At 34.8% G+C, this 26,066-nt stretch overlaps 1 protein-coding gene across 1 annotated transcript in view; it reads right to left on the bottom strand.

Annotated features, from left to right (window-relative positions):
- Positions 1 to 26,066, bottom strand: part of LRP1B (LDL receptor related protein 1B) — a 1,956,425-nt gene that overhangs the window by 606,010 nt on the left and 1,324,349 nt on the right. Inside the window, exons 30-31 of the mRNA XM_080689945.1 lie at positions 23,656 to 23,830; positions 22,598 to 22,692 (exon numbers count right to left, since the gene is read on the bottom strand). Of these exons, the coding sequence (XP_080546071.1) occupies positions 22,598 to 22,692; positions 23,656 to 23,830 (270 nt within the window). The remainder of the gene's footprint in view (positions 1 to 22,597; positions 22,693 to 23,655; positions 23,831 to 26,066) is intronic.

The raw sequence follows: 26,066 nt of genomic DNA, 5'->3' as shown, positions 1-26,066 counted from the left end.
ATCCCCAGTGCCACAAAAAATAATAATACAAACAAAAGCCTAAAGCCTATCACTCTCATATTCTCTATTAATATATTTTTAGAGTGAAAAGTCTTCACTATTCACCATTTGGGGTGTGTGTGTGTGTGTGTGTGTGTGTGTGTGTGTGCACGCGCACATGCATTGGGGATATTGTGGATTCAACATAGAAATGTTCTACCTATGTGCTACACCCTCAGTCCTTTTTACTTTTTATTTTAGAACAAGACCTTACTAAGGTACTGTGCACTGGTATCCAACATGAATTTTCCCTTTTCAGCCCCCTTTCCTATACTGGGACCATTCAATATTTTTATAAGAGAAATTTGGGTATTTGGCCAATACCTAAGCCAACTTGATGTATTTTTTTTAGTGTAAATCCAGGTTTAGATGACTACTTTTTCTGATAAGTGGTCCATTCTTCCTTCAGCATTGTTGTCTGTTTAAAGCACATATAGTGTGCATGCGTGTCATCACACTATGAAATGCATCACGATGTGAGACTATAAATACACCAAGAAAAGCATACTAAAATAAAGCACATGGCTCTTTATATAATAATATATTCATTACAGAATAATGGCATAAAATATAACCTCAATTTTATATTATGAACTTTTTATCATGAACGGAATGAATATATACATGTATGAATAATTTCTTTTGAAGTATGTAACGCATCCATGCCTCTGGGTATTCGTAGTTGCATTTCTCAGTCAAGCCAAATCATCAGCAAGCTGCGTTTTCAGATTGCTGTTTGTACCTCTCAGTTCTCTTTGCTGGACTGAGCTGTTCAGGCATTGTTCTCCTGGTTTGAATGAAAGGTGGTGTAAGATGTAGACACAGGAAACCCTCTATTAGATTTCCTAGGATATAATGTCGGAAAGCAGTATATCACAGGATGACCTCTTTATCCAAGGACCCATGGGAGAAATTTCTTTCAGGGCTCCATGCCAGAAAAAACTAAATGTGGAAAATATAAAATTTTAACTGATCATATTTCTTCTCTTTGCTCTGGCTGCAAAAAAAAACTGAAGAGTCAGATTTGTGACCCATCTCCACTAGTGGTAAAGGGATTGCATTTACACTCTTAGCTTTACCCCTGACTTTGATGGAATAATCTATATTTTTTTCACCTGGATTATTGAAATCAATATTTTCATCTTGCCTTTCTTGTGCAATGCATTTTTTAAGTTTCTGTCATCTTCTTTTTATATTTTACACACACACACACACACACACACACACATATGTGTGTGTGTGTGTGTATGTATACAAATACACACATATAATTTTTATCGGTGCATTATAATCTCACATCGTAATGTAGTTTACAGTGAAAGTGACATACATGCACACAGTACCTGGTGGACTTTCCCCTGGATCCCTCCTTACTCCCCCTTTTCCTCATACGAAATATTGAGATTGACACTGGTGTTCTCATCCATGTACAATACCAGTGGAAGTGTTTCCTTCATTAGTTCCTCCTCCTCTTTCCCTCCCCAAGACCACCAGCCTGGCTCCACTGGAATGTCTCCTCCATCATCTAAAGTTCCTGTAATATCCCAATTACTCGCCAGCTTCTACATATGAGAGAAAACACACGCCTTCACTTTCTGTGATTGGCTAATCTCACTTAACATAAAGTTCTCTGCAGATGACATAATTTTGTTTTTTATTGCTGAGTTGCTGCATCTCCATTTTCAAAGGAGGGTGTGGACTCATACTGAACATGCCTAACCCCACGCGAACCTTCAATTTCAGAACTCTCTCATCCACCTAATACCCTATTCTTTCTCTACTGTAATTTGTAGTTTTATAAAGCAGAATTAAACAGAGCAAGGACGTTCTAGAGATCTGTGTCAGAGGTCACCAAGGTATACGACTCAGCATCATTGCTGTTGGACCATGAGTGCCCACAGGCTATAACATAGCCTGTTATTTTCACTGGCTGGTTTCAGGGCTAGAAGAGAGAAGACAAGTCAAAACCCCTGAGTGATTGAATTATTTAATCAAGTCCACTATGAAACTTATAGATTGTTTTCAAGAAATTTTTCCTAGTAAAGTTATTCTCATTACAGAATTTTTAATATGCTAATTATACTGAGAAACTATGACAAATAGAACACAAAAACAGTGTTTTGAAGGGTCTACTCAGTATGACCTAAATTTCTACATCAGTTTTTAAGATTGAGTAGCTTTCAATGAATAGGTTTAGGATTCATAAGGAAAAGATTTGAAAAAAAATATTTGAGCATATATGCATGTAATGGCCCCCTCTGTTTATCTCCTGTTAACCATCTTAGTTTAATCCTTGAATATTTTTGAGCACATTAATTCCCATATTTATAAAATAGAATGGAAATCCTCTATAAAACCTACGATGAATCTAAGAAATTGATAAAATATATTTGATTTTCAAGAATATAAATATATTGTACATATTTTGAGGTTTATTAATTTAAATATTTTTCATCGTAAGGTTATGATGCAAATATGAATGTTTATATGCACATATTTTAGGTGTTATTAATATGAATGTTTTTGCATCATAAGATTTTTTTCACTGTTCCTATCAGTTAACTCCCAACAATACTGAAGAGTTAATTGGTACACATTTATTGAAGTAATTTTCAAATCCTTTCTCTGTTGTGCTAATATTTCAAAAGATGAGTCACAAAGAAGTGAACTAAATAGTTTAATGCAATAGAAACTGCTGAGTGATGATAGAATGCTGAATCAATAGCTATGAAAACACAGGCCAAATATGAGCAAATTTGTAAAATTGCCCTGGAACCAAAAAAAAAAAAAAATACAATTATGTCTATAGTAAAGGGTCTTTAGAGGGTTTGACTAATATTTAACAGTCTTCAAAATGACTACAGGATCTTAGCCTGGTGTGGTAGTACATGCCTGTAATCTCAGTATTTGGGAGGCTGAAACAGGAGGATTGCAGATTTGAGGGTAGCCTCAGGAAGTAGTGAGACTCATCAACCTAGTGATATCCTGCTTCAAAATAAAAATAAAATAGGGCTGGGCATATAGCTCAAAGGTGGAATGCCCCTGGATCTAATACCTAGTACTACACACACACACACACACACACACACACACACACACACAGGTTCATGCCCACACATACACATACACACACACACACACACACACACACACACACACACACATATACACGACTACAGGATCTGTCTCAAGAATGTACCAGTATAGTCTCAGTCTAAAAGATGCATTTATTAACTTTTAAAATCAGCTAAATCTGGTTAACAGACAAGAAAATCAGGAAAAAGCTATATAATAAGTGAATGAAAGAGAATTTACCATTTACATTGAGAAAGGTTTGTGTAAAAGATACTTTCTTAACTACCTTTCCTGTTACTGTAAAAGCAGAGTTAATCTATATCCTTTGCTTTTTACACTCCTTACTTTAAGTAAAAATTTTCCCTTAGTATATTATTTTATTTGAACTTTTTTTTTTGTTCTGAGGATTGAAACCAGGGGCATTCTACCTCTCAGCTACACCCCCCATCTTTATTTTATTTTTTATTTTGAAACAGGGTCTCACTAAGTTTATGAGAGTCTTGCCAATTGTTGAGACTGGCCTTAAATCTGCTATTCCCCTGTCTTAGACACCCAAGCACTAGGGTTATAGGTTTGTGATATCATGACAGTCTATTCAAATGTTTTGACTTAAGCAGAAATGCTTTTTCAATTTTTTGAGGCAATAGAAATTGCCAATAACATGGAACTGTCCTCATGACAAAAATAATTTACAAATTGGTATAAGAAATGACTACATAATGGTTAAAAATAATATAATTTATATTAGTAATTTATATTACTAAAACATCAAGTTTTGAGAGTTGTTACAAGTGAGTTTGTGAAATTCACTGTATGCTTCTAATTTATTTCCTTTTTTAAATGATTCAAGATTTAATCAATATAATATGCAATGTGGAGTTAAAATATAAGGGCAGTTTTTTATTCAAAAAAGAATTTTAAAATGGAAGCTTTTTAGAGACAGCAATTAGTTAATATTTTATACCACATACTAAATTTTACTTCAAATTTCTCATCTTTGTCTGTACATTTTAATGATCTGTAAAGCCATTTAAAAGTATTCACTCCTGGATCCCATTCCCAAAAATACCAGATTAACTAGTTTGGACCATTTCCAGTCATGTGTATATGTGTGTGTGTGTGTGTGTGTGTGTGTGTGTGTGTGTGTGTACATTTTTCTAATTTTCCAGGTGATTTTATAATACAAAAATTTAAGATTTTTTTTTTTTTTGGTGGTATTAGGGTTCCTGGAAACCCTTCTCCCTCTGGGGTACACTCCCAGATTTTTTTGGTACTCTTTTTTAAATTTGGAAAAAGAGTCTCTTAAAGCCAGCAAGGCTGACTTTGAGCCTGTGTGATCCTCCTGTCTCTGCCTCCCAAGCGTGGGGATTACAAGTGTGCGTCATCATGCCCGTCCAGAAAAATTTTAAACACTACATATTCTTATTGGTGATTCTGAGAGTTAAGCCCAAAATCATTTTGCTTCTGAGCTGTATGTCTAGCTCTATTTTATTTCTTTTTATTTTGAAACAGGGTCTCACTAAGTTGTAGAGGGTATCACTAAGTTTCTGAGGCTAGACTTGAACCCACTATCCTCCTGTTTCTACCTCCCAAGTACTGGGGTTATAGGAATGTGCCACCATACCAGGCTATAAACACTGCATTCTTTTATAAACTTTCACATTTTTATTTTTGGCAAATTCAACAAATCTTTTAAATTTTTCTGAAACAAACATAATAGTGAGTCTTTGGGACAGAGGAACACTGAAAATTCAAATGGAGAAAAGACACTGAACATTAAACTATAGATGATTTCCTTCAAGGCCTCTAGAGGGGTTAATAAATAACATCGAAATCTCCTAAATGCTCTTTGTTTTGCTGTCTTCAGGTGGTACAAAACAATCCCTTTTGTTTCTGAGGTAGTGGAAGTGTAAAAACTTTCTGAGGTAGTGAGAGTGGTGGCACAGGCTTGTAATCCCAGTGTTAGGGAGGCTGAGATCAGAGGATCGCGGTTCATGGACAGCCTCAGCTACTTAGTGAGGCCCTCTGCAACTCAGTGAGACCCTGTTTCAATATAAAGAATAAAAAATAGGGTAGGAGGTGTAGCTTGAAGGTGGAATGCCCTGGGTTCCACCCTCAGACCTGCAAAAAACCAAAAACAAACAAACAAAAAACTGGCCATTGAAAGTATATTAATGAGAAAATACCAAAAAGTTCCATCCCGCATCATACCTGGAAAAGAATTATAATATTCTGGATACTAAAAAATGGAACTCTTTTCATACAGAATGAAAAGAGTTCACCAGAATGCCGTGGTCATTCCTGGGGCAGACTGCTTTCAAAATAATTGAATTTAGCTCTGCTGGGGGATAGTGATTCCTGGGGGAAACAGCACGAAGGTAACAGCCTATTCACTGTTTTCTCGGGCAACGTTTTAATACCTCCTGAGAATACTGACATTTAGTATGTCAAAGATAAATGTGCTGGGAAAACCCAAGCATTTCTCTGTGCTATCCCTGGCTTCTCTCTGAAGTGAACACAAAAATAAAGGAGAAAGGGAAGATCAAGGAAGGGAACAGTTCAAATAAGGTTATATCCATACCAGATTTCACTAACAACCTCACTAAAATGCAGGGGAGGGAAGGAAGGGGAGGGGGCGTATATACAGAAAGAAACGCAAAGTGCTGTGTTGGTGGATTGGTATCACTGTGAGTCTCACTATGATGTACAAATACATTGCACCAAAAATAATCGTGTAACAATTTCTCTGGTAATCCCTGCTCCTGAGAAATGGGAGCTCATTTAATTATTAGAGATAGATTGTTTTTCATAATATGCCTAAGATTGTCTCAATTCTAAAACAAGAATGTCAAAATTGAAAACTTTTTCTCTGTGGAAGGAAATTTATATATGCTTCTTTTGGGGATAAAATGATTATAATCCACATGCCCGAGGAAAGACAAGTACCAATGAAAGTATCATCAAAATTTAACAGTATAAAAAACTTGATTGGAAAACTGACTAAAGATATGAATAGAAGGAAATACACAGATGCTAAGTAAAAGCATAAAAATATGTTAAAAATCATAGGAAAATCTAATTTAAATTACAACATTACTCTATACCTACCAGAATGGCTAACATAAAAATCAGTGAGAATTGTAAACGTTGGTAAAGATGCAGAGACCTGAATCACTGATATATTGCTGTGGGAATGTAAAATGGTACAGCTATTCTTGAAAACAAGCTGTTAATGCCTTATAAAACTTTGAAGGCTATTACCATAAAACCTAGAAATTGTACCTCTGGGAATTTTTCCCAGAGAAATGAAAACATGCTCATACAAAAACGTGTACAAGAATGCTTATACTAACTTCATAATAGTCAATAAATAGAATTATTCTGGATATCCTTTAAGAGAATGGTTAAACAAGCTGTGGTACATTGATACTTTGGAATACTACTCAGCAACAAAAAAGCACAAACTATTGATATACGAGATAACTTTATTGACTTTCCCCTGAAATATATGGAAAAAAGTAATCTCCAAAGGTTATATCTTATATGGTTTCATTTATGAAATACTTTGATAGGATAAAATTCTAAAAGCAGAATAACATGTGAAAAAAGGGGGGGATGATAGGAGGTTAAGAAGATGTAGTTATGAAACAGAAACATAAAGGATCATATGGTGCTGGAATTATTCAGTATTTTGATTATGGTGATAGATATAGGAGCCTACATGTGATAAGACATAAATAATTATTATTTTTATTTTTTGTGGCACTGAGGATTGAACTCAGGGGCATTCTACCTTAGAGATACATCGCCAAAGCTAATGTATTTTTTTTTTTTATTATTTTGAAACAGGGTCTTTTAGGTTGATGAGAGACTTACTGCATTGAACCAGTGATCCTCCTTCTCAACCTTCCAAGTACTGGGATTACTGGCATATGCCACCATGCCTAGCTAAATATAAGGCATTAAATAAGCAAACAGACACCAATGATTGTAAGAAAACATAAAATCTATATTGTATAATGGTTAATATCTATGTTGTGATATTGCACTATAGTTTTATGTAATTTTTCCAATTGGTGAAAATCAAAAAAGTACACATTAGCTCTCTCTGTATTATTTATTGTATAACAAAATGAAAGTCTAAAATTACCCAAATAAATGATTTGAGATTTTAGGAATCTTATTATTCAATTTTTAGTTGAGTATTCTGCCTTGTTAATCTGATAATCTTTTTTTTCCTTAAAAATCATTCTTTTGAATTCACCCTACTGTAAGAAGTCACAAAGAACATAGAGAGCTATTAAGCTAAATTTATCAGCTGATTCTTGTTGCTTATCTTATCAAGCTAAGATTTCAGAATCTCCTACATCCTCCCTCATATGAATCATCTCACCTGAAATAGTTCCTAGAATTTGGCAACTAGAAAAAAATCATGTGACTTGTGAAAGTATCACATACTGAATGGATAAAAGACCAGAATCAATATAAGTCCACTCTTGAAGTCTTTTATCTAAAGCCATTTAAAAAAGCCTTAATACCTACAGCTTTATAATTTTCCCACACTATTTTTATAGTTTGACAAGTAAAATAGAACAAAATATTTTTTAAAGTACTGGGTTGTGTCAATCAAATATTTTTAAATTGTAGGTGTAGCTAAAGGTTAAATAAACAACTGCTTTTTTATTGGGCTATATTAAAATATAAGAGAAAACATGAGGTGAAGAAAATATATAGTACACTAGATTCTTAAGATTAAGCCACAAAAGGTAATGCTGATTGACAAGTTCCTTTACATAATGCTTAAGGGATAAATTTCATAATATGAAGACATTTTAAACATAGAAATCGCTTAAAGTAGTAAATTAAAATCTTCTGTCGTATAAATTGCTCTAAGCATTTAATGTATCCAAGACTGAGTAATAAATCTTAATTGAGAATATTTAAGCAATGGATAACTGGAATGTTGATTTGTATTTAACAGAAACAAAGTTATTTATCCCAAAGTGCTGAAGGCTGCAATTATTTAGTCTTTTAGTGACACACACTCATGAAGTGCCAAGTTGAGTGTTGTGAAATGATTATGATACATTTATATTCCAATTATGTCACACATATTGATTTAACAACAAACAAGCAGGGGATCAGTGAATTAAATATGAAAAACAATTCCAGAAGCTAACAAGATTGAGTATATAAGTAGGATTGCCATTTAAAACTCACTTTTAAAAATTCAGAAATAAATAGCCAAGCATGGTGGCACATTCCAGTAACCCCAGTACTTGAGATGCAAGACAGGAAGAATGCAGATAGGAGATCAGACTCAGCAACTTAATAGAACTCTCAGTAAACTTAATGGAACCTGGTTTTATTTTAAAATAAAAAAATAGAAGAACTGGAGTGTATCTCAGTGTTAGAATGCCCCTGTGTTCATTAAATAATCACATTGGTGTTTTTAATTTTTTTTGGTGCATTGTAGCCATACATCGTAATGGAGTCCAAGATGGTAGATGAGTGATGCACACATCAGTCATTTAGCCCTTCCCCAGTTTCCACCCCATTCCCTCTCCCCCTTCCTTCTCATGTTTACCTTAGTGATTGACTTTGATATATTTGTGAATGTACATTAGGGAATTTCTCTTTTCTACCCTCCCATCACTCCCAGTTAGGCTTCCTTATTTCCTCATCTATGGTTTCTCCACTTTCGTCTAGAGTTCCTCCTATGACCCTTTTACTTCCTAACTTCTGCATATTAGGGAAAACATCTGATTTCATACTTTTTTGTGACTAGCTAATCTCATTTCTAATTACTTTCAACAGGCAAATAACATAAGTAAGTAATGATGATAAACATCTGTATGCATATAAGCATTTCTTTTTATGATGACCATGTCTAACTGCAAAAGCAGATTGGAAATTTTTTCACACACTCATGCACCCTTAGCGTGGTTCTGAAAGGATCTCATAAGTTGGGAATACCATGGCATGAATTCTTCTGCAAATGTTTTCTTGTGATAGTTAACCTTGATGGCACACTACATAGCAGTTTACATTTATATGAAAAGTCAAAAGCATATTTTGGCCAGTTATTTGTATCACAGAATGAAATGGTCCACAGAGATAGAGAAAACAATAAAAAATAAACATTAAAATAGAAAACACAATCTGAAATACATCAGAATTTTGTCTGGGTTAGTAGCTAAAATAAGTTATCAATGCATTTTAAGAAAATGGTTCAGGTATGAACTATGAGAATATTATACTTTAAAAATAGTAGCTGGATAAGATGGTGCATTCTTGTAATCCCAGCTATGTGAAAGAGGAGGCCATGAGGATTGTGGGTTTGAGGATTGTCTCAGGATTATAAAGAAAAATTAAAAGGGCTAGGGATGTAGTTCAGTGCTAGATTACTTGCAAGAAGGAAGGAAAGAAAGAAGGAAAGAAAGAAAGAAAGAAAGAAAGAAAGAAAGAAAGAAAGAAAGAAAGAAAGAAAGGAAGGAAGGAAGGAAGGAAGGAAGGAAGGAAGAAGGAAAGAAAGATTGATGAAAGGAAAGAAAGAAAGAACAACTATGAGCGCGCACGTGTGTGTGTGTGTGTGTGTGTGTGTGTGTGTGTAGGTTGGGTTTGAATCAAGGGAAATTCTATTTCTGAGCTACACCCTATCCTTTTTTTATTTTTTGTTTGAAACAAGGTCTTGCTAGGTTGGTGAGAATCTCACTATGATGCTGAGGCTGTCTTCAAACCTGCAATCCTCATTTCAGCCTCACAATAAAAAATGTTTTTGATCTATGTTAATCACTGCAAAGACCGATGGGATGTGTTTTTAAAATATCACTAATAGAATTGGCATGAATGAAGCTGGGTGTGGTGGTGCATGCTTGTAATCCCCGCGCTTGGGAGGCAGAGACAGGAGGATCACCCAGGTTGGAAGCCAGCCGCGCTGGCTTAAGAGACCCTGTTTCCATATTAAAATAAAAAAGTATAAAAATAGGTCTGGGAGTGTAGCCCTTGGGAGTGTAGCTGGAGGTAGAAGGGCTTCCAGGAACCCCAATACCACCAAGAATTGGCATGAATGAGAGATTATTATAAAAATAGATTTTGTCTGTATCTGCTATGCTAAGATCTGCTTTGTCAATATGAAAATAACTTGACCAATCCTATTATTTCTTGCTTGCCTCTTTTTTAATAGGAGAAAAATCTCTAATTAAGATGTTAATAAAGAGCCAAATCACTTCAAAGTTAACCACTGGAAGGAATAAATCAGCAAAAGAAATAAGTGAAGAGCCAGTTTGAAAACAAAATAATTCTAGCTTTTTCTCCCCAGATATTTCTCACTCTTTCTCTTTCTTTCTCTCTTTCTTTCTTTCTTTCTTTCTTTCTTTCTTTCTTTCTTCCTTCCTTTCTTCCTTTCTTCCTTTCTTCCTTCCCTTTATTTCCTTTTGCTCTTTCTTTCTTTCTTTTTCCTCTCTCTCTCCCTTCTCTCTCTCTCTCCTCTCTCTCTCTACTTTATTTTTCATGTGCGATACTAGGGATTGAATCCAGAAACTTTTTACCTCTAAGACACATACTCGAACCTATTTCATTATTTTATTTTGAAACAGGGTTTCATTAGGTTGATGAGCCTGGCTGCTAACCTGTGATCCTCCCATGTCAGCCTCCCAAGTATTGGCATCAAAGTCATGTGTCACCACACCCAGTTTATATTTGTTTATAAGTAACCAAGTTAACATAATTTCCATACTTTGGGGAAATGATGTCATAAATATAAACCTTACAGAGCTTTGCTTCCTGTTCATCAGATACATGCAATGGAATGCAACATGAATCCAAACCCAGGTTACCAATAATGCATTTACATAAATGGTACTGGTTCTAAACACTACACATCCACCAAGTACTCTTAATTGATATACATAAATAAATTTATGCATTTATTGATATACATAAATAAATTCATTTATTACCCTTCTGATAGAGGGTAATAAATAGTGTTTCACTGAAGAAATACTAAAGATCTACCAATGGTAAGGTAGATCTTTTGATCTGAGACATAAATTGAGGACACAGTAATAAATTAGTTTCTAAGTTTCTTCTCTAGTCGAGGAGGCAGTTACTAACAAAATATTTAGCAAACAAATGAAAAATTAAAATACTGATCTGAGCTAATAAGTTAAAGTCATAGTGTTAAACAGAGCTATTTTATACATTAGTCTTGTTAGGAATGTTAAAGAAGACTCCTTGAAAACAATAACTCTTGGCATATTAGACAGAGAAAAATGAACTAAATTCAAAAGAGATGGGAGGAAGTTTTTGGAAAGAAATAACTTGTGAAGATAGAATATAATGAGAAGGAACCTGATACTTAAAGAGAAGTTTGAAGAAGGGAAACAAAGCTAGAGTGGAAATTCTTGTCCACATTGCTGTGACTTTTTAACTATCAACTTCCTGAGCAAAGAGATTAGGACCTTTTTTTCCCTTGTCTCCCAGTTACCAACCTGTTGTAGGAGCATACTTTGCTTTCTTCTTCTTCAAGATCCCCACATACAAAGAAACCAACATGTAGATACTATATGCCTCTTATTTTTTTTCTAAGATATAAAATTTCAGCCGGGCATGATAGTATATGCCTGTAATCCCAGTACTTATGAGGTTGAAACAGGAGCATCATAGGTTTGAGGCCTCCCTTAGCAACTTAGGCCCTTAGCAACTTGGGTAAGACTCTGTTTCACAATGAAAAATAAAAGAAATGGCTCTAGGTATATCTCAGAGGTAGAATTCCTCCGGGTTTAATATCAAGTAAGATACACATACAAACAAAACAAAACAAAACAAAAAACTGCATTATAAATATCATAGTCTTCTTCATTTCATTTACAATACTTAGCAAAGTACTTAAAAATGGAACCTACTACTTGGCAAAGTACTTAAAAATAGAAGCTACATTATACATGACTTCATAATTAAATAAAATAATTTTATGGAGTTTTAGTTTCCCTTTCTTTTATTTCCTTTTCTAATATTTTTTATTGGTGGACTGTAGTCATACATCTTAATGGAGTACAAGCTGGTAGAGGAATGCATGCCCACATCACTCATTAAGTCCTTCCTCAGTTCCCACCCCATTCCCTCCCCCTCCCTCCTTCTCATGTTTGGCTTATTGATTGGCTTTGATATGTTTGTGAATGTACATCATGTACATTGCAGGGAATTTGTTTTCTTTTCATAAATACCAGTATGTGGCTATTTCTATTTCTATGTATACATGGCTACAAAGTACATTTTTGTCCCTTTACTTTGTCTATATAATTTTTATTTGGATTTTAGATAAACATGTATAGAAATCTATGTTTATGCGCGCGCACGCGCGCGTGCGCGCACACACACACACACACTTGCAAGTATAGCAATTTAGAATGAGAGATGATAGATGGATGGATGAGTGAATAAGATTCCCCTATCTTTCCCTGCTGACTACTGTAGATATGTATTTATTTACATATTCATTTATTTATTGGTGCACTATAGTCTCACAACATAATGTGGATCATGTTGACAATGGCATATATTCACACAGTACTTGGTGCCCTCCTCCCCACTTCCCCCTTTTCCCTCCCTTCCAATACTGAGTATACAGGTTAGTTATGTTATATTCACATGTATATACATATTCAAATATAACTTTTCCATTAAGTAACCTCAGCCTTCTTGCTCCCCTACCCCTCCTTTCCGGCTTTCTGAGGTTTCCCCTCCATTATCTGGAGTCCCCTTGGTATCCCTAATACTCCCTAGCTTGAGCATATTAGATAAAACATATGTCCCTTTGCCGCCTCTTCCTCAGCATCTGCGTGTGATTCCCACGCAAGAAATTGACTAAGCTTAAGGAAAGCAGAGCCCTGAGGGAAAGTGTTGTCTCTGGCCAAAGTACTCCCTCACTCTTAGATATTCTTTCAGAACTATTATTCTTTTTTTTTTTTTTTTTTTTTTTTTGCAGGTCTGGGGGTGGAACCCAGGGGCATTCAACTTCCGAGCTAAACCCCCTGCCCTATTTTTTATTCTTTATTTTGAAATAGGGTCTCACTGAGTTGCAGAGAGCCTCACTAAGTAGCTGAGGTTGTCTGTGAACCGCGATCCTCCGGTCTCAGCCTCCCGAATGCTGGGATTACAAGCGTGCGCCACCACGCCCGGTTTCTTTTGGTAATGATTCTTTTAACTTTCCACACGAATTGCTCTGGTGATGTAAGATCAGGACTGTGAGAGAAACTGAGTCCATGAAAAATAAATTTTTTAGTAATTTGTCTAAGCCTCTAAACACCCTCAGCTTTGCTCAAATGGTAATAAAATCTAGTCAGAATTCAGATGCTGTGGAAGCATTCAAGCTACAGCAATTACAAACGCAGAATTACTCTCTATTCTGACCTTCATTCTAATCATTAACCTATAGTAAAAGCCTTAAGAGTCAGCTGAAACCATTAGCCCTAAAAACTTGCAAGGGAGGCAACCGGTGCCTCTGTTTACCCCCTCTCCTTGTGATCCGGCCTAGATACAGAGAAGATAAACTTTGTATGTGACATCAAAGCAGCCTAGTTGATGAGCAGCTAATACTGCCCAATACAATAGAGCCAAAGGCTAGGAAGATTCTTGACCTTTACACCAAGTATGTGCGCTGCCCGAGACAGGGAGGCAGGTGCCACACGGTTAAGAAATGAATATGTCAGAACAAAAGACAGATATAATAAATGTGTACATGTGAAAGAAAGGAAATATGGTGAGAATAAGAAAGCATTTTTGTATGAAGAAGAGCTTATCCTAAGATTGTCCCAAATGGGAAAGAGAGAATCAGGGTAATCAGAAAATAAAAGAAAGTTGCAGAGGGTTTGTGATAGGAAAATGGATTATTAAAAGAGGAATAGGCTTCTAATAAGCCTATCATTTGAAGAAAGTGCTCAGCAGCTAGAAAAGTACATCTGACAACTAAATCTAAAAACTTCATGTTACTTTTTGGTGTTTATCTGCTAAACTGTGTTGTGAGCTTCTTTAAGCTTTCAGACTTTAGATGGCAATGTGGATGAAACCTGGGAGACCTCCATCGCATCCCCTTGGATCGCCATATCTCCCCATGCCTGCCATATGGACTAAGCCCTAGAAATGGAAAGTTCTGAAAAGAGTTAAAGGAGATTCCATGAGAGGCCGTATTCTCCAAGCCCTGGGCGTGCCTGTGCCTTCTGGAATTTGCCCTTTGGAGCCACCTGTCTGCAAGGGCAGGGGGCTCTAGGACAGGGGGCTGGATTTGGTCACAAGATCCGGAGCTAATCTTGAATGCCAAACTAGTGTCTTTTTACTTTGTTTAGATGTCCTTCACTATTGTTTTGTGGTAAATACACTTCTCTTCTTCTTTTTTTTTTTTTTTTTACTATTAATCTCATTGGTGAAGGATATAAATTTTCTGGGTTCTTGTAATAAAGTGTCAATTTTACTAGAGGCATTTGTCCATGTCAGATTCTTTCCCGGAGAGGAATCTCCACTTTCAGTGCCGTGAATAGGAACTTAAAGGAGTTTATTTCATAAAAAGGGAAAAAAATCGCTGCAGATAAGTGGCTGCAGAACTGCAACCGAAACCTTTGCCCATCTTTCTGAGAAACCCAGTCTCGAGCGGACTCAGTGCCAGATTTATTGTGCCCAGCTGGGCCAGTCTGCTGCATCCCTTCTCTTTCTGTGCTCGACTAATCTCACTTAACCTAATGTTCTCCAGGTTTTTCCCTCTTTTTGCAAATGACATGATTCTGTTCTTCTTTATGGCTGAGTAGTATTCTATTGTATGTATTTCCCATAATTTTGCAATCCATTCATCTGTTGTTAGAGACCTAGTTGGTTCCATATTTTGGCTATTGGGAATTGTGCTGCTATGAACATGGGTATGCATGTGTTACTGTAGTTCTCTGATTTCAACCCCTTTGGAAATATACCCAGGAGTGGAATAGTTAGATCATATGGTGGATCCATTTCCAGTGTTCTAAGGAATCTCCACACTGATCTCCATAGCGGCTGAACTAGTTTGCACTCCCACCAAGAGTGTAACTAAGTTCCTTTGTCCCCACATTCTCACCAGCATTTGTTGTTATTTGATTTATTTATGTTTGCCACTCTGATTGGGGTTAGAAATATAAAAAAGCTCACACAACTCTACACCAGCAAGACAAACAACCTGATTAAGAAATAGGCAACTAGCTGGGCATGGTGACTCATGCTTGTAATCCCAGCATTCAGGAGGCTGAGACAGGAGGACTGCAGTTTGCAGACAGCCTCAGCTACTTAGTGAGGCCCTTTGCAACTCAGTGAGACCCTGTTTAAAAATAAAGACTAAAAAATCGGAATGTGGCTCAGACAGTATAGCTCAGAGGTAGAATGCCCCTGGGTTTCATACCCAGTACAAAAAAAGAAAAAAGAAAAAGGCAACTGAATTGAATAGACACTTCATAAAAGAAGAGATACAAATGGCCAATGGATCCATAAAAAATTGTTCAACATCATTAGTCACTAGGGAGATGTTGATAATTTTTTAAATAATTTTTATAGCAGGTAAAGCTTCTGTGAGCACAAATGTTCCTATTACTCTGAGCTTTATTATGATTTGTGATTACATATAACAAAAGAAATATATATTTTAAAAGACAGCAGATGAAATAACATAGTAACATAAAAATTCCTTTGTGAACCATATTTTAATAAATTTTAAAATGTGTTAAAACAAATTATCCATGAAACGAAGGATTCATTTATAAATGAGAAAAAAAAAAACTAGCTTATCATCTGCCTTAACATGGTTCTTCTATTCCACTGTATTCAATGATATAACTTCACAGTCAGTTCTAAGAAATACTTGTACAAGAGAAAGGTTGTAGATATTATTGTTCATTTTAGGAACTTCCTGAAAGATTAATCATCTTTTTAGAAAATAAAGAATCAAATGACAGATTGTACTGCAGGGCTTATCGAGTTACTTCTCAAAATCTTTTTGCTATATGCACCAAATTGTTACCTGTTAACCTTACACAACCCCAAGAAACCCTCCAACTGAAGGGCCTGCCTTAAACCAAACATCAAAATCTCAAATACTGTATCTCCTGAGACTCCAGTAAGACTAAGTTAACTTATTGTTTTTTCAGATGGACATGATGGTGCATATATATATATATATATATATATATATATATATATATATATATATATATATATATATATTACTGTTTTGTATTTTTTGAATTTATACAAATAGTATCATACTGTAAGTATGTAAGTATGATTCTGCTATGTACTTTTCTCAATGCTTTTGAGATGTGTCTATATCACATTTTAGCAATGATGCATTTATTCATTCATTCCTTTTTGGGGAAGATTTATCCTCTCTCCAATGTTCTATACTATGTCAAACAATGGTTTAGTTAACTCCCTTATACTTTGATCATATACAAGAATTCTCTACAATTTGTAAGTAAGTATGAAATTACTGGAACAAGAGATACTACCTATGAGATATATATTCTCATATAATTCTAAAATTTATATACTAATATTTCCATTTTATAAGTGATAAAGCTGAGACCAAGAAAATGTAGGAAACTTGTTAAAGTCACAGAATCAGCAATTATCTAAGCAGAGATTCAACCAAGTCCTTTAGGTCAACAAACAACTTTTCCTTGCCCATGTTGTTACTCAAACACAGCATAAGGAATGTTTTACATGAATGTAAATGTTACTAGAAGATGTCCTTTGTCTCTGGGTTCCTGAAGTTCTATTTTCTGTTATATATAGACCTTGAACAATTTAACTGACTTACTTTTTATTGGCAGTTGAGGATGGTGACTGATATTAGAGAAGATGTTAATAACCCACCAACACATAGCTGGTAAAAACAGGCAGTAGGAAACCTCATCTGCTCACTATCTTCCTTTGTAGATTTAAAATGAAAACTTTTATGGCAGACAGATGTGGGAATTTTTCACAATACGTTCAGATTTTGTTGTATTATGAAAATATTATTATTATTTTCCATAATATTATTGTTTTCCATAATATACTCAGCCATTAGTAACATTTGAAAAGGACCATTTATTTTGATTCAAGAGGATTTTAATTGTATTAGTAAAATTTAGTACATGTAATAAGTATTATTTTCCATAATACATCCTGATTCTGCTCACTATCTTCCTTTGTAGATTTAAGATAAAAACTTTTGTGGCAGACAGATATGGGAATTTTCCACAATACATCCAGATTTGGAAAACATAAAAAGGTAAAATAATCAGTTGCATTTACATATGGATGATATGGGCTCATTCTGCAGTAAGGAAACAACTGAGCTTAGTACCTGGTTAATATGACAACTTTGCTCAAGTAGGAAGTTACTGAAAGGCAAATGTCTGCTTGTGAACCACAGTAAGGGCAGAGTGAGGATCTGGTGGCCTTTGGCACTGGGGCTCTATTGGAAAGATCTGAAAATAAAACCCAGGTACCTCAATTTTTTTAATCTCTTAAGCAGTAAGACACTATAGTCAGATGATGAGTTTCAGGGGGATAGAGGCATTTGCACACACAGTACTCATCTTGTCTTCTCCAGTTCCCACTCTATTCTCTCTCTCTCTCTCTCTCTCTCTCTCTCTCTCTCTCTCTCTCTCTCTCTCTCTCTCTCTCTCACCTTCCCATGCTCAACATAGTGATTGTCTTTGATAAGTTTTTGTATGTATATCATATCCACTGAAGTATTTTCCTCTTCAAGTCATTTATATATTTATTTAAAATTGGCATTAAAGCTGGGCATGGGGGCTCACACTTGTAATCCCCGAGCTTGGGAGGCAGAGACAGGAGGATCATGCAGGTTTGAAGCCAGCCGTGCTGGCTTAAGAGACCCTGTTTCCAAATAAAAATATATATTTTTTTAAAAATAGGTCTGGGAGTGTAGCCTGGAGGTAGAAGGGCTTCCAGGAAAGCCAGTACCACCAAAAAAAAAAAAAAAATGGCATTGGTTCACAACACCTAAAGCAGCAGCTAGAAAGTATAAATGGTAACATTAATATCTCTCTTATAAACATTTTTAAAAAAAGTTAGCTGTTACCATTTTTCATTATGCAGACTAAGCCTTCCCTGACCAAGCCTAAAATAACAATGGAGGAGAACACTGCTGATCAGGACCACCTGCTTTGGTAGCTGTGTGTATTCTCCATCTATGCAAAATCCTTGAACTCATTCTGCTTCTGTAAAATCTCAAAGACCAGCTGAGGACACGAGTGCCCTTGTCTTCTCTATGTACTTACACATGCTTTTTTTTTTTAAATTAATCTATGAGATTTTTCCCTTTAATGTATTTTGACTCAAAAATGTATATTTAATATTAAGAGAGATAAAGTTTTCCCCATTATAAAAACAAGCATATAATTTAATATTTTAGCATAATCCATAGCTACAAAATTACAAAGTAAAAAACTTATTAGCTCATATTGTTTCTATCAGACTTTTTAGTATTACATATTTTGAACAACCCGAGGCAAGAACCAACAGAAATATTTTAGTCTGAATCAAGTCCTTTGTACGGTCCTAATCTTGTAGAGCTCCTTGTTTTCTTTGTTCTATCATCTCTACACATAAGTATTAGCATTTCAATCTGCCTTTAATTTATAACACCATCCTGAATCTCAATTGTGTACAATTCTTAGAACAAACAGTCCAAAAAAAAGAGCTGTTAGCAGTATCATTGTATTCCAAAGATTAGTTTTACAGCCTACATGAAAATAGCTATTGATTCCAAGTCATATTGATGCTATAAACTTATTGAATCATCACTATTAAAATGATATAGTGCAAGTTAGTATATTTCTACATTTGTACAAGTAAGAAAAAATACTGAAAAGCTTCATTATATTTTGGTTATTTTTTCAGATTAAAATATACTTTATTCATTACAAAGCAAAATTATCATTTTGTTGCATATTTCATCATATATGCATTTAATGTACTATCAAAACTCAAGTTATTGAATTTTTGAAAAGGTAATCTGAAGTGACAAGTATGTGGGGTGATAAGTTTTGCCTCTTTAAGGTCATAGATGAGCAAATAAGGTGATCTAATTGAGGGGAATGGGAGGGGGAAAGAGGAAAACTCCCTAATGCACATGATGTACATAGTATAGGTATAGGTATAGTATAGGTATAATATATAAGTATGTAATATATCATCTTCAAAATAATTTTGTATTTAAGATCTACACATTTATAGTCAGCTAATTTTTGATAAAAGTGACAAAAATATATATATTAAATACAGGCTTTTCAACAAATAGTGTTGAGAAAACTGGAAAGCCAAATGTAGAATAATAATTAGGCCCTTATCTATTACTTTCCCAAAAGTCAACTCAAAATGTATCAAAGGTAATACCAGCATTAGGGAGGTGGAGATCAGAGGATCTTGGTTGGAGGACAGCCTCAGCTACTTAGTGAGGCCCTTAGTAACTTAGTGACAGCCTGTTTCAAAAATAAAAATATTAAAAAATAGGGTTGAGGATGAAGCTCAGAGGTAGAATGCCTCAGTACGATGAAAAATAAATAAATAAATAAATAAATAAATAAAGCATCAAAGGTCTAGAAATTAGACCAGAAACTTTGCAAAAACTAGAAAAAAATATCAGTCAACTCTCCAATCTACTGGAATGGGCAGAAACTTCTTTAATAAGACTCCTGAAGCCCAGTAAATAAAATAGCATCAACTTAAATAAATGAAAATCAATAGATGATATGATATTATTTTTAAAAGCCCTTGCACAGCAAATGAGACAGCCAAGAGCATGAATAGCCTACAGAAGGGGAGAAAACATTTGCCTCTGATCCAGACCTAGTACCTCGACTATATAGAGAACTAAACAAAAAGAAAATAAAGAAAATAAAACACATACATATACACAAAAAATCTTTAAAAACTTAGCAATTGAACTGCATAGATATTTCTCAAATAAAGATAAAGTAATGGCCAAAAATATGTGGAAAATATACATCACTGGGAATTTTGGAAATGTAAACCAAAACTACACTGAGAGTCTCACTCTAGTTAGAATGACAGTCATTAAGAATACAAGCAATAACACATCTGGGCATGGTGGAATACCCTTGCAATTCCAGCATCCGGGAGGCAGAGACCAGAGGACCACAATTGGCTGAAGACCTCGGCTACTTAGTGAGGCCTTTTCAGCTCAGTGAGACTTTGTTTCAAAAAATAAAAGAGCTGGGCATGGTGGCACACACTTGTAATCCCAGCGTTTGGGAGGCTGAGACTAGAGGATCTCGGTTCACGGACAGCCTCAGCTACATAGTGAGGCCCTCTGCAACTCAGTGAGACCTGGTTTCAAAATAAAGAAAAAAATAGGGCAGGGGGTGTAGCTCAGAGGTCGAATGCCCCCAGGATCCATCCCCAGACCTGCAAAAATAAATAAATAAATAAATAAATAAATAAATAAATAAATAAATAAACTAAAAAGTAGGGCTGGTGTTGTAGCTCAGAGGTAGAATGTCTCTGGGCTCCATCCTCAGTACCACAAAAAAAATAAATAAATAAAAAATAAAAAGAATACAAGCAGTAATAAATTCAGGTAAGGATATGAGGAAAGAGAAACACTTATGCATTGTTGGTAGAATTGTAAATCAGTATAATCACTATGAAAATCAGTATGGTGTTTCTTCTAAAAACTACAAATGGAACTAACATATGACCCAGCTATAGCACTCCTTGGTATATTTCTAAAAGAATTAACATTAGAATAGTATAGTGATACATGCATGCACATGTTTATAGCAGCACAATTCACAATAGACAAATTATTGAACCAATCTAAGTGCCCACAGATGAATGGATATAGAAAATGTAATGTATACACAAAACATAATTTTATTCAGCTCTAAAGAACAAAATTACATAATTTTCAGGAAAATAGATGGAACTAAAGAAAATTATGCCAAGATTAGCCAGTCTCAGAAAGTCAAAGGTCATATATTTTCTTTCATATGTAAAAGCTAGAAAGAAAATGAAAGAAAAATAACTTTATGATAATAATAAGAAAGACCAGTAGAATGGTTAAGGGGATCAGGGGAGGTAGAATAGAAAGAGAAAAGGAGGCTTAAGGAAGGAAACAGACAAAAAACTACTGTGTTTATATATGAAGGTACCATTACCAACCTGCCTATCATGTATAGGAAGGAAGAGGGATAAGTAGGATGGAGTTAGGAGGTAAACATATCAAAAGGTGTTGTGTGGATATATGAATGTATCAACTTGAATATCACTAAGCTATATAATTATATTATAATAATAATATTCTAAAATACATAGAAGACATTTATCTTCCAGAACAAGATTTTCAAAGATTTTTATAGGAATAAGTAAAGATATAACACAGTAACATTATGTTATATCTGATAATTTGCAACAGTTGGCAAAGGTAGCCTAACAAATTAAACATACTGTAGAGTGAATAAAAATATCAGAAAACAAAATTTTTTAATTTTGTAAATGATGACACAAAATGGTATACTGAATGGTAGTATCATATAAGATATTCAGCAATGAAAAAAAGATTATTTATGTTAATTTTCTAACACCTCTGTACCCAGGATGACACTAAAATTGTCATACCACATAGACTCTCTTTCTATCCAGGTAAAAAGTGTTTCTCCCCTACCTCTCAAGGAGTTAAGAAAATCTGTGACAAATTGGTACAGTGGTTATTTTACGCTGAAATCAGTTGAGGAATTGTACCTTCAGAAAGAGCCATTTGATCTGAGTTTTTCTAATGAAGTAGGCCAGAAAGATTCTTTGGGAAGGAATGTTCTTTACGTATCAAGGCTCAAAAACCACTTTGGTCACTGGAGACTGGTAACTGGGGCAGCAGTGAACCTGAACAAGCAAACTCTGAAGTAACCCTTGTTTTCCATTAGCTTCTCTATCCATTCCCAATGTATCTCTTAGTAGCATCCCTAGAATTTACTACCCTAGTTCAGTTATCATTTATTCTCTTATTTCTTCACAAATTTATTGTTTCTTATCGTGTGTGTGTGTGTGTGTGTGTGCATGCATGCGTGCATGCGTGTGTGTGTGTGTGTGTGTGTGTGTGTGTGTGTGATACTTTTGTAATTTATTGGGACTTCACTTTCTTGTAAAGATATCTATGTGCCATGTACCTGTACATTTTTTTAAATATAATTATTCTTGTCAATCATCTCCTGTATTAATTGGGCTACTAGACCCAGTCAAAGAGCCCGTATTAGAACCAAGACATGTAGAAGATTTTTATTTCCTCTACATTTCAGTGAATCAAATGTAATTGGTCAACTCCTGATTTATATTAAAGATCTGTAATGTTCTTTTGGGTTCTTGATCAAATACACACTGTACAAGTATAGGTTTTTTTATACTAAAAACCAGTGATTAGGTATTAAAAAATAATTCTTACCAACTGGTTCCTTTTGATTCTGAAACAGAATCTTGCTATTACTTCCATCCATATTTGCCATGTTAATTGTGTTTCCATCTGTCCAGTATAGTTTCCTTAATTAAAAAGAGAAAATTTTTAAAGTATTAGATGTATTAAATATGGATTTAAATATATTAGATATAGATCTACTTGTTAAGTAAACACATATACTAAGCAAAGTAAACCTCATAATCCATTCCTGGCTTAGAATTACTTCTTTTCAGAAAGGTTCAAATTCTTGAGCCACTTGCCAGGTAATAGCCTACATATCTGCCTGGAAAGAAAATATCATGTTTGGTTTTGACTGTCATTGAAAGAGAATTATCTCATTCTCTTTTTCTCCTATATTCAAAACTGAATGCTTAACTATGACTATAGTAAATTATTTTCATTTGAATATTTCATCAAGATTGAATTTTCCAGGTTGTGAAAAAACCAGAGTAGATGAGAACAAATTCATTTCAACCATTCCTTTAGAAAGCATTGGAGAGAAAGAGAAAATCTCTTTGCGCCTCATACAGCTCCCTCAAGGGCCCATGATGGCTCAAAAGAAGATTGGAGAATCTGATTTATTAATCAACCACGACAGAAACAACATGCAATAATGATGTTATTAACTGGTAATCAAAATGAAATAGAGAGCTTTGCCTTATATCTCATTTTATTCTAAACTATTAGTCTTTAAATTAATAAGAATTTACACTATGTGTGTATAAATGATGTGTACATGAGTGAAAATACCAATGCCAATCTCAATATCACATGTGGATAAGCAGGAGGGGCGGGGAGGGAGCCGAGATGGAGGACTCCCCAATTGCAGTGTGTCTGTATTGCCTCAATAAAATCATTTAAAAATTTTAAAAATACAGATAAAAATTTCTAACCAGGGATATATTTTACAATTCCCATATGCACAATTGCTCTTTTGACTCTATAGCTGACATAAGTGTCTTCTGAATTAAACAATGCTTTTAGATAAAATCAGAGCAAAAGTGTGAAATTTTGGAAAAAAAACTTAAAAAATAATCATACTTTACCCCCTGACTGGGTGAGCGGCAAGACACTGTGGCTTATCGATTCCATGGATAATTGAGGTTTTCAAAGAGCCATCGAGTCGTGCTACATTAATTTGTGTTTCATCAAACTCTGAGCTAATCCAGTATAAATTACGTGAGACCCAATCCACTGCCAGCCCTCTGATACTCTGAATATCTGTAAAACAGAAGAAAGAAAATTAAAAGTGAATGAAGTTTCTCATTCTCTTGGCTCTTCAAGTAAGTTATTTTCTGTCTAAGGGAAAATTTAATTTACACTTAATTTGTTAGCTAAAATTGTACAAGATTGTAATCGCATTCCCTTATCAGCCTTTCTTAAAGCATGAATAATCATTAATGTCTTTTTGTTGAGGCATTTGAAAACCTGAAGCAACAATTAGCATTGAAATTACACTAACAGTCAATGATTCACTAATAAATACTTAGCACACAAGGCAGAAGTATCATGGGCCAAGGTGACCAAAATTTAAATTAAGTAAGAGCTTCTCCGGTTGGTAGCACATTGTTGAGTTGGGAGAAAGTCTCTGTGTGCCATCAACAAATGGGTTGTATTATATTTCAAATGCTAAATGCTGCAATGAAATTAGACAATTTGACTTTGCCAAAAATCATCAGTGCTGAACATCTTTTAAAATTTAAAATTAACAAGAATTTTATGAGCTACGAGAGAAGAAACTAAACTCCCATTAACATTCCTTTAATGTGGATTCATCAGAAATGACTGAATCTATATAAATATTGTAGCTGCTATGCCTTGATTATTAAATTAGATATCATTGAACATGTGCCTCAATATAAATATAGCTTAAATATAGCTGTACATGCCAGGTGCAGTGGCACATATCTATAACCCCACTACTTGGGAAGGTGAGACAGGATTGCAGGTTTGAGGTCAGCCTCAGCAACGTAGTGAGACCATTAGAAAGGAAGCAAGACCCTCTTTCAAAATTAAAAAAAATAATTTAAGTTGGGGGTATAGTGCGGAAGTAGAATGCCCCTGTGCTCAATCCCAAGTGTTTCAAATGATGGATAAAAATATATTGAAAATATTAATCCTCAATCTATGGCAAATGCTCTCCTCTGGTTTTATTTTATTTTAAAGTCTTAATACTTTTTAGCATTCTATACTTGTAGAGTTCTTTACACTACTGTTTCTCAAATTTACAAGACATCCCGATACATAAAGGTTGTGATTCAGAGTTGTGGAGAGGGGTTCGCCTCTTCTTCAGTGCCAGCTAGATCCGAGGTAAAGTTGTTGCTTAGGGGTAGGGATTCCAGTCAAAGCCACTGCACAGTTGCTGCTCAGCTCCAGGGAAACTACTCTATTTTCCATCTCTACTCTTCTCAAAGAAACTAGAAAACTAGATATGTCTTATGTGAAACTGAAAAGTTGAGATTTGTAAAATTGGCCAACTATTTTAAAATTTAAGACATCAAAACATGAAATGGAGTCCCAGCAATTCTAGCACAGCCCTGCAGTGTTAGGACGCCACCAAACTGTTCAGATAATCAAATCTCAACTAAGTCTACATGTCAGATTAAATTATTTTTATGATTTCTATATATAACTTCTAATCACAGTGCCCTCAGAAAACATTCCCCATGTTTCCAGTTGTCAAATAAACTACCCTTTCACTTTGCAAGGTTTATTATTAATTTACTGCCAACGTGGTACTTTTTTTTGTGTGTGTGTGGTACCAGGGATGGAACCTAGGGGCATTCTACCTCCAAGCTGCACCCCCAACCATATTTTTTAGTCCTTTTATTTTTGAAACAGGGTCTCACTGAGTTGCGAAGGGCCTCAATGAGTAGCTGAGGCTGTCCATGAACCACAATCCTCTGGTCTCTGACTCCTGAATGCTGGATTATAAGCATGAGCCACCACGCCTGGCAACATAGTATTTTTTTAATGTTAACTTCCTTCATACCCTAACTTTACACTTCAATTTTTAATTCATTTTATCTTTAGTTGTTCTCATCTAGTTTCATTTTTTGTCAAAAATAATTCACTACTTCTTTAAACTTGCCATGGTTTACACTTATTTAGCTCACTCAGAATCTATTTGCTTATTTCTCCTATGTCCCCTGAAATCTATGCATAGCTAGGTAGCACTAAAATGACAAGAAAATTTATGTTCCAGGTTTGATACTTATTTTTTATTTTTGATAAAATTACATCAATTTTTCAGCTTCTTTTCTCTTGTATAAAATGGAGCAAATTATACATAATGCCTGGGATTACTGTGAATATTAGATGATTAATGTTTATGTAGCTCAATGCAAGGCATAGAATAATTTACCAATCCAAGCACTTAATATATTATACTTTTTGTTTCATTTGCTTAGTATTGCTAAAATTAAAACTAATAAAGTAAGTTTTTATTTCCACTAAA

This window comes from Muscardinus avellanarius, assembly GCF_963383645.1.
Source record: "Muscardinus avellanarius genome assembly, chromosome: 2".
Taxonomy (NCBI): domain Eukaryota; kingdom Metazoa; phylum Chordata; class Mammalia; order Rodentia; family Gliridae; genus Muscardinus; species Muscardinus avellanarius.
This window is presented reverse-complemented; position numbering and strand designations above follow the sequence as displayed.